The 21,554-nt window shown below is 34.4% G+C and overlaps 2 protein-coding genes across 2 annotated transcripts; both read left to right on the top strand.

Moving 5' to 3' along the window:
- The first annotated feature begins 10,341 nt into the window (after window positions 1–10,341).
- On the top strand, window positions 10,342–10,761 carry LOC108820132 (uncharacterized). Its single transcript, XM_018593110.2, has one exon. It carries the CDS (start codon window positions 10,342–10,344, stop codon window positions 10,759–10,761), a length of 420 nt encoding a protein of 139 aa, XP_018448612.2.
- A 2,054-nt stretch (window positions 10,762–12,815) lies between these two features.
- Window positions 12,816–13,139, top strand: LOC108820131 (uncharacterized). The gene has a single exon (XM_056992902.1). The coding sequence runs from the start codon at window positions 12,816–12,818 to the stop codon at window positions 13,137–13,139; it is 324 nt and encodes a 107-aa protein (XP_056848882.1).
- Window positions 13,140–21,554: the final 8,415 nt, after the last annotated feature.

The following is a 21,554-nucleotide window of genomic DNA, read 5'->3' as shown; positions in this document are numbered from 1 at the left end:
AAACGGTTATGTATTGGTAGCCAAATGAAGAAATCATACTTTGGGTGTGATGCTAGAACTGAAGTTCTTTACTCCACTTGAAAGTTTGTCCTTGCTGGTGGATTAGACTCCAAGTGTTTCTGGTACTGAAAATAGGTTTATGCACATCAGTAGAACTTTTCCAAACAACAAAAAAAACCATTTGAAACCTTGGTTCTCTGTTCTTCCATGGCTGCTTCAATAAACGTCCAAACGATGGTTTTGCCTTCTTCTTCTCCAAAGTAAAGCTAAAAAAAGAGTTGCAGTTAAACTGAGCCCTAGATGAGCTCCCGTGATATCATAAAGACATCATAGGGGTGACAAGAGTCTAACCAAAAGTAGGTCTGCTTACCATTTCCCACTTTCATCTTATGAAAATGTTTTGCAAGTATCTATATTTTAAGAGCTTTCTCCATATCGAGGATCCTGATGTTGTGTTCTTAAAAGACCAGAGTGTGTCTCCCTTAATCAAGTACATTTGGATACATTTAGTCCAGCGTGAAGGTTGTGCAGACATGAATCTTCACAACAATTTCAGAGTGAAAACCATATTCATCTCCTTCAAAGATTTAAGACCCGAACCTCCTTCCTGTTTTGGGAAGCAGACCACATCCCATGCTACTTTTGTTATCTTCGCATTCAAGAAAGTACCAGACCAGAAGAATGCAGAACATAGACTGTTGATTTCTTTAATATATTGCCCGAGAAGTTTGAAGCCAGTCATCTAAAAATTTACTATGCTCAGGAGAACCGATTTTATCAACTGCCTTCTTGTTGGACCCAATTTTGGACATTTTCTAAGTGGGCCGAGCCAAGAGAATGGGCCGAGTGTGAAAGAGTCCACGGTAAAAATTTGAGATTAAAGGAAGAGTCATCGAGAACCCAGAGATCATGGAGTCAGTTGCGTTCGAGTAAGTTAGGATGAAACTATAAAAGGGAAAAGAGATCATAGACAGAGACACGTCGAAAACCATAGAAAGAGCACACTATTCACACCGACCTCATTTTTTGTTGTCTTAGATCTATTCTTATTCGATTTCCTTTGTAGTTTCGAATCTCATCTCCATTCATTGTAACCGATCTCTTACTCAATAAAAGTCAATTTTTGTCAACCGATTTCCGATTACATCGTTGTGTTCTAAGGATATCGTTGCCTACATCCTTTTCATTCCCCAGTTTACATCACAAACACTATCAAATACTTATTGTAGATTTTAGGATCTACATTTTAGCGCCGACTGTGGGAAAGATAAACGAGATACATCCTTGCTAAGAACCCGATCTAAGATTTCTAAGCACGATAATGGATCCCAATCAATCCAGGAACTCTCAACTAAGAACAATCAACGTCAATCCCACTGGGATCGAGCAAAGAAACGACTCACCGATCGGATCTACCAACACCGGTGGAATCGATGATCCGATCTGGACCCCGCAAGCTCCTCTCATAGGGACTAAATCTCCTGACTGGTTCGGAGCCCAAGTTTGGAACCGCCCAGGGGAGAGGCCTCCCATCGACAGTTCACTTACTCGAACGCAACTGACCAGACCAATATCTCCTACGCCGATAACTCAGATGAGAGTGGAATTCGCCGAAGTTCAGGATATGATCCGGACACTCTTAGATAAAACTCGAGAACCGGAACTCGCTCATCAAACTATCGCGAATCGATTATGTGGTGGTGGATTCTGGTAGGAAGAAGTTCCACATGCTCCGTTGATGTATGGCTTTTGGTACTATAAATTCTGACTGTATCTACTCCTCTGTCCATAGGGGTTTCTTAAGCCACCTTGATTTTCAGACCTTTGGTTCTGAAAAAACCTGTACCACTGATGAATTTCACTTCTTGCTCTCTTTGTCACTGTCAATATCTACAGCTTATGTATCCTCTACAAAGCTAACTTGCTTCCTTAGAAGCTTATGACCACTATCCAGCTTATCTTTAACATCGTCCATCTGCTCTTTTCCTAGGGTAGTGGCCGATTTTCTCCTCTTGAAATCAGTGTTCTTGGTGATATTGCTGGATGCCAAGTTCTCTATGAGTCTCACAACTACTTATGGATTCCTTGTGTTGAAATTCCCCTCACTAGCAGTATCTAGAGCCATCTGATATGCCAGCACGCTGCATTTGAAGAAAGTTCTGAGCCACTGCACTTCATTGAATTCATGGTGTGGACAATCTATTTTATAAGACTTGAATTTGATCCAGGAGCTTCTGAATGATTATGTAGGCTCCTGTGTAAATGAAACAATTTTACTACTCAAATCTTCAGCTCGTGATTCATCAAAGAAGTTTCGTAGGAATGCATTCTTGATGTCACTCCGGGATGTAAGAGATCCTGGTGGTAGCTGTTTAAGCCAGTGCGAAACATCTCCCGCAAGTGAGTACTTGAAGAACTTGCAAAGTAGATAGTCCTTATGGACTCCGTTTGCTCTGATATAAGAAACTAAATCCTCGAACCTCTCCAGATGGTCAATCGGATGCTCGTGTGATAAACCACAGTAGGTGTTTGTCCCACGAGTATAAAGTAATGGGGCTTCAGCTCCAAAACGTTCCTATGAATAGCTGGAGGACGAATAACAAATCTGTTGGTGCAGTATTGGTCTGGACGGTTGTAATCATCCAATGTTCTTGGCCAAGCAGCCTCATCTACAACATTAGTAGCATATGCAGCTATATCAATAAGATCAGGGATATCAGTCCCCTGATCATCTATCCTCTGACCTGCTGCATTACGCAGATGACCATCCTGGTCATGCAGGTTTCCATTCTCGTCCCATGCGAGAATAAGAGTCACAACCATGTCTTGCGGTTGAGTATCGATCGTTGTCGGATGTGCAACGTCGATCGATGTCAGGTGGAAGGTATCTGTCGACGAAAGAGTAGTCTCAGTTGACGGTGGTAGCCAAGTGGTGGTCAACGGTAGAGTAGTGTCGGTCTAAAGCGGTATGCGAGTGTCGGTCGACGGTATAGTGTTACTGTCGATCGATGCAGAGCGTTTCCCCTTGCGGATTGTGGGATCCAAACTTGCGGGATCTGAGAACAGCAATGGTGTTTCCTTGTTGCTTCTGGTTACTGCTTGGCATTCACCTCAAAGACAAGCATATTTTTTATGAGATTTTCACTGATTAAAGAAAACCTAGACTAAATCGGACTAGACATAATCTAATGGCGGTCAAAGCCCCCTGCAACGGCGCCAAATTTGATCTCACTCAAATTACCCTAAGGAGTGGATTACTCTCTCAAATAAGAGGATCAATTGTAATACTTAAGGATCAAATCAACAGAGAGCTAGGGTACACAGTAAATCATAATCAGCAGTGATTAAGCTAGGTCTAATATGATTAAAGAAAACAAGCAGTGGTGAACAAGGCAGTTGTTCGGTTGAATGGATTGAGGTTAAGACAATAATAATAAAGAGTTAAGTCTAGGGCTTTTATTCAGGTAATCTGGATTATAGAGGTACAGATACTAAGCAGCATGCAAGATATATGAGAACTCAACTAAGGCAATAGTCGATCAACTTCCGTTTGTTTAAACTATATGTTGTCTAGATGTTCGGAACTAAACTTCTGTGTGTTGATCTAAAGAAAGTGTCGATCGATGATTCTATAGGAATATCGATCGAGACACCTTTCGAGCCATCGATTGATTAATCTATATGATTATCGATCGATCGTCTTCTAGCAAGCTTTAACGATAGGGTTGAATTTGTTCACTAGGCTTCATAGATCAACTTCCGTTTGTTTCTAACAATCCTAGCTCAGAGAATCTATTATAGCAAAAGACCAAGCCGTCTTAGATCTACCTCCTTGAACGGCGGTGAGAAGAACGGAGGAGAGAACGACAAGCGGCTGAAGATGGTTTGTAACTCCGATTCTCGGAATCAACATGTCGCAAGGTTAACGCTGCCGTAGTAGTCAACCGGAGGAGTTAGCGTTGCTGAGGATCACGGTGGGGCTCTACTTCTCAGCGCTGGCGGTAGCTCTGCGTTTTCGCCAGCGGTACGGTCCTACACCATCTGTAGCTAGGTATGCTGAACCGGTCTCGTTTCTGCTATCGTCAAGTCCGACTTTTCAATACGGCGGTGTGCCGTCTTTTCCGGCTTAGGAGCGGGACAAGAAGTCTGGTGGTGGTGGGTCAAATCCAGTATGCACCGTGAGGTGTCGAAGTGTTGGTCCATGATTAGCACTCTTATCTTTTGGTGATCAGCACATTGTTCTTGTAATTAGTTGTCTGGCCTAGATTTCATCTATGTCGGATGTAAGGTCCTCGTCTCATGTGGTCGAATTTAGGAGGCTAGGAGGTGGCTCCTCCTGTTAGTAGGAGGAGTTCGTCTCATCGGGGTGAAATGGACAACAAACATCAACCGGTAGTGTAGGATCCAATCAAGTGATCTTAAGCGATACTAGGTTAGTTTGTTTGTCTGTGTGGTTCAATCTCACTGAGGTTTAAATCATGTGTAACTCCTGTTGGTGAATGAAAGTTGAACTTAAGTCAAAAAATATAAGTTAACTATATAAAACATTGAATGTCAACGTATTGTTTACTATATAAACTAAACTAGGAGTTTTCCTGCGCCATATGCAGAAGTAATAATTTTAAATATAATATCTTTTTTTTTTAAATGTACATAATTTATATTTAGACATTCCTATTTGTATATTTTAACTTCAATGGTTTAAAAAAATAAACTTATTTTTTAGTTTTATTTCTTTTGATTTAGTTTAACTATTTCAATTTGATTTTATTTAAATTTTAATAAAGTTAAGTTACATTTTATAAAAATATTTTTAATTATATTATACTCCCTCTGATTATTTTATATGATGTTTTGGAAGATGTTTTTGTTTCAATTTATATGATGTTTTAAAAAATTTGAGGCAAAAATATTAAAATATTAAAAAATAATGTGTAGTTTTTGTCTTATTTGATAAGAAAAGTAATGATTATTTTAGTTACTTTTTGTTTTACTCAAATGATTTTAACAAAAGTATATTTCTTCTTAATTTTTGTGTTAGTCCTAAAACATCAAATAAAAAGAAACGGAGAAAGTATTATGTTTAATGATTATTTATTTATATATATATATATATATATATATATATATAAAGTATAATAATTTTGAGATATAAAGTATAATAATTTTGAGATTTTGTTTATCTTGGTAAAAATATGTTCAACTTAGATATCAATTTTTAATTAACCTTATGAACAGAGAAAATTAAATAAAATTTTAATCATTTAATTATCAAAAAATTGATTATTGCTACTTTAGTTTTGTATTTGTTGATGTACATTTACAATTAATTTTGGTAAAATATATATATTTCTACAAATATCATATATAAGTTAATGTAAAAATTATATTTGTAATCCTATTTAGCTTCTTTTCATTATGTGATATATATATATATATATTACTTTAATAGCGATATATGAGTTTTTAATATATTTTAATATTTTTATCAAAAATAAATATTTATATGGTAATTTTTGTTAATGACGATATATAAGTTATTAGTCATTACCATATAAGTTCTTGCCAAAAAAATATAAATTTTTGTAAGGAAATTATAAATATCAGAAATAGTGTGATGCCATGTCATTTTTTATAAGAGCCATGTCATCTATTTCTAGTGCCATGTCATCTTCATTTAGTGAGAATGAATGTGATGATGACACATGTCAAAATCACTTCTTAAATATAGTCTAGGGGATCTTTGAAAAATATCTGTAAATTAATTAACAAACTAGATTCTGACCCGCCCTTAAAATGACGGGTATTTTTTGTTGTTTTTTTCAATATAAAGATTGATAATTCTTCGTTTTAATTATATAAACTGTGACATGATCAAGTTTCAATTATGCGGGTTTGTTATAGTGTGTACAGTATGACGAAATTTAAAATGCATCACAACCGTTTTATGTTTGTAAATAAGTTAAGCAGTGGTTTTATCCAGTGTTTTGAAATCCGACCCGGATCCGCGGTTGAACCGGAAAATCCGATGACCCAAAATAAATTCGGGTTGGGTTTTGTAAAAAAACCCAAAATTTAAAAACCCGCAAAAACCCTCTAAAACCAACTAAAACCCAAAACCAGATACCGGTTGAACCACCGGTTGAACCAGTAGATAACTTTTTTTAGTTGTATATCAAATGAAAATAAAAATATAAAAAGTTAAGTTAAGTATTCTAAATGTTTATTAAGCATAAAATATATACATATCCAAATTATTATTTTATGTTTTAAAGATATTTAGAAAGTAGTAACTTTAGTTATATTATATATATATTTATTTATTTATTTTATTAACTAATATATTATTATATAATAAAATTAATTCATTTATTAATCTGCGGTTCACCCGCGGTTTACCTGCAGTCGATTCAATGACCCAGCAACTCGGTAAATTGTCCGGTTCAGTGTTCGGGTCAGTATTCAAAACATTGTTATCCGAAATTTTTATTTAGGCTATTATATAATTTTAAAGATTTATAATTTATATAAAATATTGCTAAACATATAAACTGGCCAATAATATTTTTGATTAAGTCTTATCCCGTGTAGTTACAAAATTTCAATCTCTAATATCAACTTATTAAAATTATTGCAGACTTTAATTTGTGGTATTGATATTAAAAAGTTTATGGAATTTGAATTTGATTATATAAAAACATAACTCATTTAATTAGTTAGCAAATCCATCTAAAAGTTGAAATAGGCCCATAAAATCAAAAGACACTAATGCTATTAATGATTTTTTTTGTTTGTTCATGTCATTAAAGAAATTTTGGAAAACTTTAAAACATTAATTAAGAGCATAAGTTGAGAATGATTCTGATTTAATGGTATTGACTAGATTTTGACCCGCGCTTTCAAAGCGCGGGTTTATTTTTTTTTTTAAATTGACAAATATTTAGTAAATGTCATATTTTTATATATTTGTTTTTTTATAAAAGACTTAAGTTTTTTTTTAATTTTTCTTTATCGTGTTTCATTTTAAAAGAGTATAGGCCAGAACACAATATTCGGACCCGAAGAACCAACCCGAAACCGACCCGAAAATCAGTGTCCCGATCCCGATCAGACCCGGGGTAAATATCCGAATGAGTTCTAAATTGCTATATCCGAAGAACCGGTCCCGAATCCGACCTGAACCAAGAACCAAATGAGTACCCGAAGATATCCGAAATATATCTAAAAATATATATTATAATTATATTTATAATTATTTTAATTTTTAAATTAATTTTATAAGTTAACTATAGTAGTTATTTTCGGTAATTTTGAGTATTTTTAGATAAAATATGATAGTTTGGATAAAAGTTTACCCAAAAAACTGTATAAATATATATTTTGGGTTACTATTAAATAATTTGGATACAAAAATTTGAACCGAATCAGATACTTTGGTTACTTTAAGTACAAATAACCGAACCCGTTAGATACTTTGGTTATTTGGTTATTTTGCAGGTTCTTATGCATGAGAACCGAACCCACCCGGACCCAGAAAGACCCGACTCGAACCCAACCCGAAATTTTATAATACCCGAATGAGGTTTAATTTCAAAACCCGAATGGGGTTTAATTTCAAAACCCGAAAAATTCGATATCCGAAAGAACCAATCCGTACCAGAATGGGTATCCGAACGTCCAGGTCTAATGAGTATTTATGTTTAGAAAATTAAACTTTGTTTTTTAATGAATTAAGTTGGTATAACTCTGATATATTAATTTTATTATGTGGTTAATTTTTTTAAAAAAAATATATACTTTTAATAAAGATTTATAATTTTCAATGAAAAAATTCAAATTTTTTTATGAATGCTTAAATTATATTAAAAATAAAAAACATAATAATTAAGTTATTAATTTTTGTTCACTACACAAAATATTAAGAATGGTTGAAAATAAATTATTTGAATTAGGGAAAAAAAAAGAATTGGATCTGATTTCTTAATCAGCCCAAATGGCCCAAGAGAGATGATGTGGGCAGTGGGCTGGATCCAAAAAAAAATGACCCAATAAAAATGTGTTATTAATATTACTTGATTGCCCTTAATGAAATAAACAATGTGAGTTAAAGAAAGGGCATGTTTAGTAAAAAATCCAAATGTGCTTGTACTTTAATAGTATAGATTGTATTCTTAAAAAATAAAAGAATTTCAAATAAAAAGAAAATATGAATTGAATGCACATATGATTTCAAAATTGAGACTATTTTTTATTTGATGTATTCATATAGAATTGATGACAAAAAAAAGATGACAAAAGATGCGTTCACATAGAATTTACAAATATCACTGAAAATATACCAAATCAAAATCTTAATTTGATATTTTAAATATAAAACTCTCAGAAAACTATTTCTCTCAAAATAAAATGAAAAAATAATTTAAAGAAAAAATTCTTCATCAAATAATAACTTGATATATAAAATAAATGTTTTAAAATCCACATAAAATTTTAACTGACCAAAAAAATTTAAAAAACAAATTAAGCTTTAAAAAATTCAAATATTCATGTATTTAAAATTAAAATCAATACAAAAGTAAAAACAAAATATAAAAAAAAAATTATCTTAAAAGTTAGATTGGTGTTTATATTAACTTATTGAAAATTTAATATAAGAGACTTAAAAAGAAAAAAAACAAAATTGTGTATTTTTGATGAGAAGGGCTATATGTTATTAAAATATTATAGATATAACTAAAAAATATCAAAACATGCCAAATCAGAATAATAGTTTAATATTTATAGAAATCTGAAAGTTATGGAGAAAATCTATTAAAATAAACTTAAATATCAATTATGATAAACTAACAAAATGAAACTACAAAACTGACTAGATATAAATGCTAAGTCTTTCAAAAATTAACATAAAATATTGATAAAATATATCGTAAATTTTGTCATTAAATAAAAATAGCATATACATCAAAATAAAATAGATAGTTAAAATCAAAATAGTTAAATATGTAAACTGAAATTTAGTATTTAAATTTTCTTAGTTATATAGGTTTCGGCTTTAAAAATAGTCTAAGTTTATACTTTATAGTCAGTTTCTCAAGTTTTTTTTTAAATAATGGTTCATTTTGGTCATTTTTTGTCTGAACTAGATCATTGTTTGATTTACAATAAGTGTACAAAGTTTTATTATAGATAAATGTTGATAAAAGTATTTTATTTATGTAAAAACATATTGTTAACTAGCCCATTTATCAATATATTCTCAAACTTCTTTTATCAATCAAATGAATTAATATAGTTATTTACTCATCAATGATAAAAAATTTAATAACACTACTATGTTATTTTTGGAAAACATTTTTTAGAAAATTATAATAAAAATCTTCATTAATCTAATCAAATAGTTTTTTTTTGAAATAAACCTAATGATATTTATAATCTACTAGATTTTTTAGAATAAGGTGCATACTGACTTTTCATAAGTATTTAATGTAATTCATCAGTAAAAGTTATAGGATCCATACATATGAAACTTTATTAAAGTAATCAACAAAACATATACAACAAAGAATATGATCAAAGAAAAATATTTGAAGAATTAATAAAATATATGAAAACACAAAAACCCTAAAGAGGTTCGCCAGTAAAAAATATATTATCTAATAAATGTTAATCAATAAAATAGAAACAATGAATTTGTGGAAAACTTCTAAACATTAAAAAATACATGTTAGCTAAAAAAACATCATAGCCCTGAGATCAATAACACCCTAACTAGATTAAGTAGAAGATATATCTAATATTTTATATATTATAATAAATAAAACATTAATTAACATTATTTAAAAATTATATATTTATTTCCTCTTTTTTATATCTAGCAAAATATATTTAATATTATTTAAATCTCATCAAAAATATATTATGCTCAAACCATAAATCTAAATATTATAATATTAGATATGCATTTTAAATAAATAAATAAAAGTGTTTCAAATATATATGCACACAATAAGTATACAAAGAAAACTTCGACATTGTGCATATAGATCACTTATTTATTTTATTCAAAAAATGATAGATACAAACTTATAATAAATTATTTATACCGGTATAGTATTAGTTAATATGTATTAAACAATCTGTTTTTCTTCTAACTATGATTAAGACAAGTAATTTTACAAACACACATATACATTTATTTATATATACAAGATAAAGAATACTTAAATATTAATTATTTAAAAGGTATAAATAATTAATATTTAATTACTTAGGAGTAAAGATTACTCTGCAGAAGCCACGGTAGGAAAGGCGCGGGAGGATGCGAAAGCTTGGTCTTGTAGAATGGAGGTGGAAGTTCAGGAGGTAAAAAAACCGCCCAAACAGCAACTGGAGAAGAAATGGTCTCCACCTAGGAACACACGCCTCAAATGCAATACAGATGGAGCTTGGAAACAAGAAACAGAAGAGGGAGGTATGGGCTGGATCCTTCGTAATCATCAAGGGAAAATGCTGTGGGCAGGAGCAAAACGAGCACAGGGACTGAATTCAGAGCTGGAAATGGAGGCAGAAGCCTTGAGATGGGCGGCTAATACTTTGGCAGGTTTTGGATACAAAAATGTCACATTTGAAACCGATTCACAGACTCTCTCTAGGATGCTGAATGGTGACGAGGAAATATGGCCAAAAGTGAGACCTATCATACAGGAGATAATTTCATCCCTAGCAAGTTTTGAAGAGGTTGAAGTGGTGTATTACCTCTGAAGTGGTAACAAAGTAGCAGATAGAATAGCTAAGGAGACTACTACGTTTTCGTCATTTGTCTCTAAGCTGTATTCTATAGTGCCTAGTTGGTTAATTTGTTGTATGGAGGTTGAGATATCAGTTGTAGAACATTGAATTGGTTAATGAGAAGTAGTTGTTGAGTCGAAAAAGGTATAATTTTGTATATGATTTCACATAAAATTGTAAATAAACCATATACATATTATTTTGAAATTATTATGAAATTAAAATCTTTTTATTAAATTAAAATGTAAATAAGCCATATACATATTATTTTGAAATTATTATAAAATTATAATATTTTTATTAAAATAAACTCGTGCTTAGCACGATTTAAAAATCTAGTATTCTGTAAAATTTGCATTTATAAGGCAACCAAATTGGCCACGAGACCTCAGTTACATTCATCCTCACGACTCTCTTTTTAGCTTCGATGATCAAATTCTTGACTTTTGAAATTGCGAAATAATAATCAGAGTGTGACCCTTCTCTCCAAGGCGATCTCTCTTCTTCCGAGAGAGATATACTGACTAATATACCGTAAGCTCATAGCTGAGCGTTCAATCGAATCAGATGTGTATCTGTGTCTTATAAGCCAAGAAAGGGGGAAAATTTTGAAGAAGCTACGGATTGTGATTGATACCATTACCATGTCATTGTTTTTGTTCCTTGATTTTCTGTTGTAAAACGTTTGTGTTACCAAGAAAAGTTTGTGTTTTGTTCCCTTAATGTCCATACCTCCTTAGCCGTAAGTAATTTACTACCTTGATCATTGTCTACTTCAAATAACCATTTCTTTCTGTCAAATTTTCACTTTCCACAGACGAGAATGATTTGATCCATGTTCCTCCAAGCAATAAGGATTGCAACAAGTGATTAAACTACCATAAAAAAATTGGAAAGAAAGGAAAGAGGGATGAAGATATGACGAAAACTACAAAATTTTCCTTAATACTGAGTTTAATTAATCTAAAAATAAATTAGATTCAAAATTATTAGAAAACCGGGTCGAAATTGAAATTGGTTTACATAAACCCAATTTTTGGTAAATAAAGCTGCCAAATTAATTTAAACTAAAAACAACTCTAAACCAAATTTCAAAATTAATTAAAACCAAATTCAATCAATCTAAACCGAGATCCAATTTAGATTAAATCAGAATTTAGTTGAATTTAGTCAGAAATTTGAATTGTGTCCCACTCTAGTAATTAAAAATTTATTTAAAAAACTATCGTCAAAGACAACAATTTAAAAAATCTGCCACCAAATGAATACAAAAGTCTACCGTCAATTTAAATCGGGCAAACATATCTATCAGAAAATTTATGTCTATTTCCGATAAATATATCTGTCTCAAAAATCTGACTACTTCAGAAAAAAACGTTTCACTTCAACAAATCGGTTATTACATATGACAGATTAAAATAGACAAATCTATCAACAATTTCAAATCGGCCACACAAATCTGCCAACTTAAAAAATATGTCGTAACAGAAAAGTCTGCCGCCAAATACATGGCAGATATAAAATTTACAATAGTTTAATATGACAGATTTATCTTACGATATATATGTTTTTCTTTAAATAAATATGCCGTCGAAATTTTTTTAATAAGTTTAAATGGCATTTTTGTAATATTACTTTTTGATCATAACTAAATTCAAGGGTATTTTCGACCATTAAATAATGTTAGTAATTTTAAAATTTTAAGAGTTATTCTAGTAATTTTTAAACAAATTTGAGTCATTCTAATTAGTTCCCTTTATTTTATTAAGAAAAAGAAAGTTTGTAAAGGAAATGGTAGAGAATTTATCGAGACAGTCGGGTTCCAGCATTTGATCTAATTAAAGAGTCGGTGTTTGTTGTTCGGAAAAGATATATTCTGTAAAATTTGCATTTATAAGGCAACCAAATTGGCCACGAAACCTCAGTTACATTCATCCTCACGACTCTCTTGTTAGCTGCGATGATCAAATTCTTAACTTTCGAAATTGCGAAATAATAATCAGAGTGTGACCCTTCACTCCATGACCATGGCGATCTCTCTTCTTCCCAGACCCTTCATCTCGCTCGCTACAAGCAAAAGCTCCAACCTTTCACCCAGGGTTTTCTCCCTTAGGCTATCATGTTCTTCGAATATTCCAGAGAAGAGATCATTCGCTGTTGCAACCGGTGAGAAGTTCATCGGACTCGCGTCGAGGCTTTTGAAGAGGTCCAATCAACGGACGACGCCTGAGGTTGATGATGGAGATAGAATAGGAACAGTAATTGAAGATGAGGTTGATCCAGCGACGATATGGAAACAAAGGGTTAAAGACGTAGATGTTGGTAATATGAGAACAGAGACAAGTCAATAGAAGAAGGAGATGGGCCAGACAACAGATAACACTCTGAAGATGGGCCATCCCGTGACTCAAAGCCCAATAGATCATAATGCGGGAAAGAAAGGGTTTGAATCTCATTCAAACAAAACCTGCAGAAGTACGGTCATGGAGAGGACAGAGCCAGCTAGTCTTGTGGTCCTGCACAACCATTTCCTACCGTTATCAGTGTAGATCGTAAGGCTGTAATAGAGACACGTGCAGGATGATCCCAAAGGGTACACTAGGGTTTAGAACAACTCTAAGGCTATATAGCTCTCACCTTTTTAACTAAGGAGAACAAAATAAGAAGTAAAGTTTCATTGAGTTTTTACCTTTCACATGTTATCAGAGCACTGAGTAACCTTAACAGGCGCTGTCATGGCGGAAGCTCAAGCTCAAGCTCCCTATCCGTTTCCTACAAGTTTTCATGTCACCAGTTGTGTTACCATCAAGTTGAACGATACTAACTACCTTCTTTGGAAGACCCAATTGGAGGCTCTACTTAGCAGTCAGAAGCTTCTTGGTTTTGTGACCGGTCAAGTCCCTGCTCCTGCAGCAACTGTCATTGTTGTCGTTGATGAGGTTCCAGTCGAGAACCCAAATCCAGATCTCGAAGCCTGGAAGTGCTCAGATCAACTCGTCAAGTCCTGGTTGTTTGGAACTCTCACGGAAGAAGTTCTTGGTTGTGTCTATAGTTTGGAAACCTCGCGTGATGTGTGGGTCGCGCTTGCAGATAACTTTAACAAGAGCTCCATAGCGAGAGAGTTTGACCTCAGGAGACGACTTCAGCTCCTCAACACCAGTGGAAAAGATCTCCCAGTCTACATCAGAGAGTTCCGTGGACTCTGTGACCAACTCAGTTCTATTGGAAAGCCTGTAGAGGATTCCATGAAGATCTTCACTTTCCTCAATGGTCTGACTCGTGACTACGATCCAATCTCTACTGTAATCCAGAGCTCCATGTCTCGTTACCCTCCACCAACCTTCAATGACGTGGTCTCTGAAGTCACCGGCTATCATACACGTCTGCAGTCTTACGAGTCACCTGCTGATGTAACTCCCTTCACGGTCTTTCAAACTCAACGCTCAAACAATAACAATGGTGGTCAACGAGGCAGAGGAGGTTATCCTGGAAGGTTTGGAAACAGAGGAAGAGGTGGATACTCGACAAGAGGCCGAGGTTTCTCTCAACAGGTGAACTCTTCTAGATGGGATCAGTCTCAATCCAGAGACAACAATCGTCCTGTGTGCCAAATTTTTGGCAGGATTGGTCACTCTGCACTTAAGTGCTGGAATCGTTTTGATAATGCATATCAAAGCGATGATATTCCGAAAGCTCTAGCAGCGTTTCAAGTGGCAGATCCTACTGGTAGAGAGTGGCATCCTGACTCTGGCTCCACAGCTCATATCACCGCCAACACATCCAACTTGCAATCTGCTGCTCCTTATCATGGTCCTGAGACGGTCCTAGTTGGCAATGGAAACCAGCTTCCTATTACTCATGTCGGCTCTACGGTCATTAACACTCCTCAAGGTAGCATTCCTCTTCTTGATGTACTGGTTTGTCCAACCATTCAAAAGTCATTACTTTCAATATCAAAACTGTGTGATGACTATCCTTGTGGGGTTTTCTTTGATTCTAACTGGGTATATGTGATTGATTTACACACTCAGAGAGTGGTGACCAAAGGACCACGACATGAGAACTTATATGTTTTGAAGGACTCCGAGTTTGTTGCTTTTTACTCCAACAGGCAAGTGATGGCTAGTGATCTGGTGTGGCACAGAAGATTAGCTCACGCAAACTCACAAGTCCTTCAACATCTCAAGAAGATCAAGGCTATCTCAACAAATAAGAGCAACGAGTCAACCCTCTGTGAACCTTGTCAGATGGGAAAGAGTTCCAAGCTTCCTTTCTTTTCGTCTTTATCTTTATCAATGGCACCCCTGGACAAGATACATTGTGATCTATGGGGGCCATCACCTATTGTATCGAACCAAGGGTTCAAGTACTATGCCATTTTAGTGGATGATTATTCTCGTTTCTCGTGGTTGTTTCCTCTCAAATGCAAGTCTGATTTCTTCCAAGTATTTGTCAACTTTCAAAAACAAGTTCAGAAACAATACAACACAAAGATCAAAGTTTTTCAGAGTGATGGAGGAGGGGAGTTTACCAGTCACTTGCTGCGTAATCATCTTGCGTCACAAGGTATCCAACATCAGCTATCTTGCCCATCAACACCACAACAGAATGGCCTTGCAGAGCGTAAGCATCGCCACCTCACAGAGCTGGCTATCTCCATGATGTTTCAAATCAAGGTTCCATTCAAATACTGGGTTGAAGCTTTCTACACAGCTAACTTTGTGAGCAATCTTCTCCCTTCTTCTGCTGTTAACTTCCTGACACCTCATGAGCTGCTGAACAAGAGTGCACCAGACTACTCATTCTTGAGAGTATTTGGCTCAGCCTGTTATCCGTGTCTTCGCCCCTACACAAACCAAAAGTTTGACCCTCGCTCGCTACAATGCATCTTCCTTGGCTACCATGCTCAGTACAAGGGTTATAGGTGCCTGTACCCACCTACTGGACGAATATACATCTCACGCCATGTCATTTTTGACGAGGAGAGTTTCCCTTTTGCTGATCGTTACCGAGACTTCGTTGATCCAGCTACTACCCCTCTTATGAAAGCATGGCAATCTGCTCCACCGAGTCCTCTTCATCTCCCTACTGCGTATGTTCCTCCTGTCTTTAGAGCTCCTACTCCAAATCAACCTAATCTTGACACCTCAGACTCGTCTTCCTCTGACGAGTCACTTGAGGAACCCCGTCCTGAAACAGAGCCATCTATCTCTCCAGAACCAGCTGTGATTAGAAATCACCCTATGACGACACGCCTCCAAAGTGGAATCAGGAAGCCAAATCCTCGCTATGCCTTGTTAGCAAGCAAAGTGATCCCAACTATACCAAGAACTACTGCATCTGCACTGAAACATGAGGGTTGGAGGCGATCTATGACAGATGAAATGGATGCTCAACAGCAGAATGGTACTATGTCACTGGTCCCACGAAGATCAAATATGAATGTTCTTGGCAGTAGATGGATCCATACAGTGAAACTAAATCCTGATGGTTCTGTTTTAAAGCTGAAATCAAGATGGGTGGCAAAAGGATATGAACAAGAAGAGGGAATCGACTTTGTGGAAACCTATAGTCCGGTGGTAAGAACGACTACAATCCGGGTGGTTCTTGGTGTTGCAGTGGCTAAAGAATGGACAATCAGACAACTAGATGTAAGAAATGCCTTCTTACACGGCGAGTTACAGGAAGAATTCTATGTGGAACAACCACCGGGGTTTGAGGATCCTAACTATCCTAATCATGTTTGCAAACTGCACAAGGCGTTGTATGGGCTTAAACAGGCTCCTCGTGCATGGTTCAACAAGTTTGCGAACTTTCTATTGGAGTTTGGCTTCAAATGTAGTCCAGCGGACCCCTCTCTCTTCACTTATCACCGAGGTACTGACTCCATGGCTCTGTTACTGTATGTCGATGATGTCTTGATCACTGGAAACTCGTCTGCGTTAATTGACTGCTTGATCTCTACATTGAGCTCTTCGTTTGCTATGAAAGATATGGGACCTATCAGTTACTTTCTTGGCATCAAGGCTCAGTTCCATGAGAAGGGCCTCTTCCTAGATCAAACTGCGTATGCTGAGGAAATTCTCCGAGAAGCTGCAATGGATACTGCAAACCCAATGCCAACACCACTGCCTACAAGACTGGATGCTGCCTTTAAAGACACGGAACTCTTCCCTCAACCAAGCTACTTTCGTAGCATTGCCGGTAAACTTCAATACTTGACTCTCACTCGTCCTGATATACAGTTTGCCGTCAACTTCGTATGCCAGAGAATGCATGCTCCCACACAGACTGACTTTGGCTACCTCAAACGTATCTTGCGCTACATCAGAGGAACAACATCTTTTGGCCTCCATATGTATAAAGACAGTCCTCTGTTGGTCTCTGCGTTCAGTGACAGTGACTGGGCCGGTTGCCACGACACGAGGCGCTCGACGACAGGTTTCTGTGTTTTCTTGGGGTCGACTCTGGTGTCTTGGTGCGCGAAACGACAACCAACGGTTGCGCGTTCATCAACCGAAGCAGAGTACCGTGCCTTGGCGCAGACGGCAGCGGAACTTACGTGGGTAAACTTCTTACTCCGTGACATACGCATTCCACAACCTTGTCCTGCTCATGTTCAGTGTGATAACCTATCGGCGGTACACTTGTCTGCAAATCCGGTCTTTCATGGAAGATCCAAGCACTTTGAGGTTGATTACCACTACATTCGGGAACGTGTTGCTTTGGGTCTTGTGGAGGTTAACCACATTCCGGCAACAATGCAGCTCGCCGACATCTTTACAAAGTCTCTCCCGCGTCGGTCGTTCGAGTTCTTACGCTCCAAACTTGGCGTTGGAGACCTTCAACTTCCAAGTTTGCGGGGAGGTGTTGGTAATATGAGAACAGAGACAAGTCAAGAGAAGAAGGAGATGGGCTAGACAACAGATAACACTCTGAAGATGGGCCATCCCGTGACTCAAAGCCCAATAGATCATAATGCGGGAAAGAAAGGGTTTGAAGCTCATTCAAACAAAACCTGCAGAAGTACGGTCATGGAGAGGACAGAGCCAGCTAGTCTTGTGGTTATGCACAACCATTTCCTACCGTTATCAGTGTAGATCGTAAGGCTGTAATAGAGACACGTGCAGGATGATCCCAAAGGGTACACTAGGGTTTAGAACAACTCTAAGGCTATATAAGTTGTAAAGCTCTCACCTTTGTAACTAAGGAGAACAAAATAAGTAAAGTTTCATTGAGTTTTTACCTTTCACAGTAGAGGCTGAGAAAGAGAGGAGGGTCATTACTACAAGCCCTGGTTTTAGCTTCTCTGCCGCTGGTCTCTTGTTCCCTTATCAGCTTGGTGTTGCTCAGCTTCTCATCGAGAAGGGTTACATCAAGGTGCTTCCTTCTTCTTGAATTCACTCTTGTCTTTATATGATGATGACTTCAAGAAAAAAAGGTTGTTTTGATTCAGGACACTACTCCTTTGGCAGGAGAACATTAAAATTATATATCATTAATGTAAACTAGATAGTTACATGTATAAAAATGAAAATAATCACCCGCACGGTTGTGCGGGTCGAGATCTAGTTTTGGCATTAAAAATCAAGTTTTGAATCATATTTGGAAAAATCTCCTTAATTTTATTGACATTGTTTAAGCAAAACGAATATATTTGTCCACCAAAAATATTCCGAATATATTTCTCATATCTGTAAATTAATCAAATCAAATTCATACTACAAAAGAAAAGTTATGCACATCTACAAATCAAAATTAAAATTTAGAAAATTTTATATAATATAATTAAACTATGCATTTGTACCATTTGTCTTCACGAAAAATAGCATTGAAAGAAAAAAAATGATCAAAAGAAATTTGTTAATAAATAAACTATGCATTTGTACCATTTGAGTTAAGTAATCTAGACTTAGGGTTTAGATTTAAGATGTGGGTTTTGGATATGAGTTTCTAATTTTAAAAGTAAAAAAAATATTAAAATTTTTAAAACAAAAATGAACTATTTTAATCATATTTTATTTTTTGAATGTCATTTTTGTAACAAAAATTTAAAAAATGTTATTCGAAAGAATTATCCTATTCTTGTTACAGTAAATAATAAAAGGTAATCTTGTGTTGAATAAGAATCTAGTAACTTACTTAAAGCTAGACAGCAAAAGATGCTCTGTCATCCAAATAATTTATTGATTTATTGGTAAACATCGTGTGTCGAATTTTCCAAACAAAAAATAAAGCATATGGTTGAGCAACGTGGCCGCATAAGGATCACCACCGCCGCTAACTACCACACGTATCGCAATCCGTACGGACCAGGAATATCCGGTGGTCAAAAAGGTCTCCGGCTTAATTTCACCGCCCATATTCTCGGGGGATCCCACATCTCTATTCTATACTACGTGTAACAAAAAACTGTTTTCCATTCTATTATATTGATGTTTTTTTGGTTAAAATACCATGTTTTGGCAACTTTTTTTCTTTTTTTCGATATATATATATATTTATCCATCCAGAAAAAATACCAAAATTGAATACAAATCGAGCTCGAACAAAATTATATAGATCATTATGTTTGCAATTCTAGTTTCCGCATCACCACTTATCAGTGGGGAATCTAGTTGCATGGAGGATGGGGCAAGTGCCCCATGCTAACTTTATAATTTTTTTTTTATAAACATAATTTTGAGCATGTAAATCTAGCATTTTATATATTAAAACATAAGTCAAAACTTCAATTCATGTGTGATTTTTTTTTTAAAAAAATAGATGCTTATTAGAAATCAGTTATCATTTATTTATTATTTAATAATATAACTTAATAATATATCACTCCTAATATAACCATAAACTCCTACAAAACATGATTGGTTAACAAATCGATATTTGATTCCTATTATTTGATTCATTATTAAATGTAATTATATCATTCTAATTTTGAACATTTGATTTTTTTACCTTACCATAAAACCAAATATTTATTTATATAAAGTGAAAATCAACATGCGCATAGTAATTGGTTAAATTAGGTAAATGGTGCCACACACTCTCATGCTTGACAATATTTTTCTCATATTTTTTTTTATCTATTTTGTTATCCTCAATCAAGTTTAATGTGTCTAGTTACATTTTTGTTTTCATATTTTAACTCTTATTATTTATTGTTCTCTTTTTTTTAAACATTATTTCTTGTTTTCGTAAACTTTATTAAATTAGTTATTTCTACTAAATTTGTTTGTGTAAATGTCAGTTTTGAATTTCAAAATTCTTATTTTGTACTTCCTCTATTTCTAAAATAAACATTTTAAATTTTATGTGTATTTAAAATATATTTAAGTATAATAATAAACACTTTATTTCAGTGATTAATGAATAGTAATTCAATAAATATAATTATTTTTCAGAGTTTACAGTTTATCATTATTATCTTATATACAATATAATGTTTTGAATGTAAAATATATATTCTAAAATATTTTTTTCAAATATTTATTTAACAGAAAGAGTATTTAATTAGTTAAAATATTTATTGTGAGCATATAGTATTTTATAATAATGCAAGAAAAACTGTAAAATATTTTAGTTTATTTATATACAGTGAAACCTCTATAAATTAATAATATTGAGACTACACTAAAACTATATTCTTAATTAATTTATAGAGATTATTAATTTATCGATATACTAATTGAACCAAAAACTCAATTCGAGACTATAAAATTATATTATTTATAGAGAATTTTAGTATATATTAATTTATAGATTATTAATTTGAAAAGGTTATACTGTAAATATATTGTGTCCCATGTAAAATATTTTTCTAAATCCGCCCGTGCCAACTATCCGGCACCTTCTGCTAGAAAGCTTGATAATTACTAGACTACCAATGACAGTTCTCTTCTATTGATGTTAACCCCGGGAAGGTGGTTTTACCTCGTTACCTCGGATGTTGGAGTCCCAAAGACGTCGCCTGAAATAGCTGGTATCCGGAACCATTCGGGTAACCCAATTAACCCGAAAACTCTATGTAAGAACGTGAACAATAGATGATTTCTTCTACTTTTCGAGTTTATAATTGGTGATTCTATGTTATATCTTGATGTTTTATGTATAAATAGCATAAAATCATGAATCAAATGAAGAATTTCAGTCTGCAACAATGAATGAGGCTGCAAATTAGGGTTTAGGAAAAGGAGGCACGAGGAAGAAGATGCAGAAAATTACAAAACTGCCATTCACTAATGAAAAAGTAAAAAAAAAAACAACAAATTGTCATTCAAACCCGGGTTGCTTCAAACTTCAATAAAGTTTGAGACCGCTGGGACACATGCACCAATTGATTAAGTTGCTTATACATAATTACATTTCAGGTTTTAAACAATTTAACCGAACTGACTTGGAACCGAACCGAAATTCAGTCGGATACTATTTGGATACACTTTCTAAATAACCGAAATATCCGGAACCGAATCGATTACCCGAAGTCCCATGCCTATGTCTAACAGTTGCATTGATCCTCTTACCAAAAAGTAAAGAGGATTTTTCAAAGTTGATATATTGGTATGATGCTTGTCCATATTTTCTAACTACTTTCATCACGTAGTCTAATGTTAGTTAAAATAAAATATTTATAACATATATAAGGCAAGGTTCAGTCCAAATTATATTTTTTAATATTATAGAGATTAGATTAAAGGAATTTCTTTAGATAGTCATTTTTTCACAAAAATAACACTTAAGTATGAAAAGACCAAATTTTTTTTATTAAA

Source organism: Raphanus sativus, chromosome 8 (genome assembly GCF_000801105.2).
Source record: "Raphanus sativus cultivar WK10039 chromosome 8, ASM80110v3, whole genome shotgun sequence".
Classification (NCBI taxonomy): Eukaryota; Viridiplantae; Streptophyta; class Magnoliopsida; order Brassicales; family Brassicaceae; genus Raphanus; species Raphanus sativus.
This window is presented reverse-complemented; position numbering and strand designations above follow the sequence as displayed.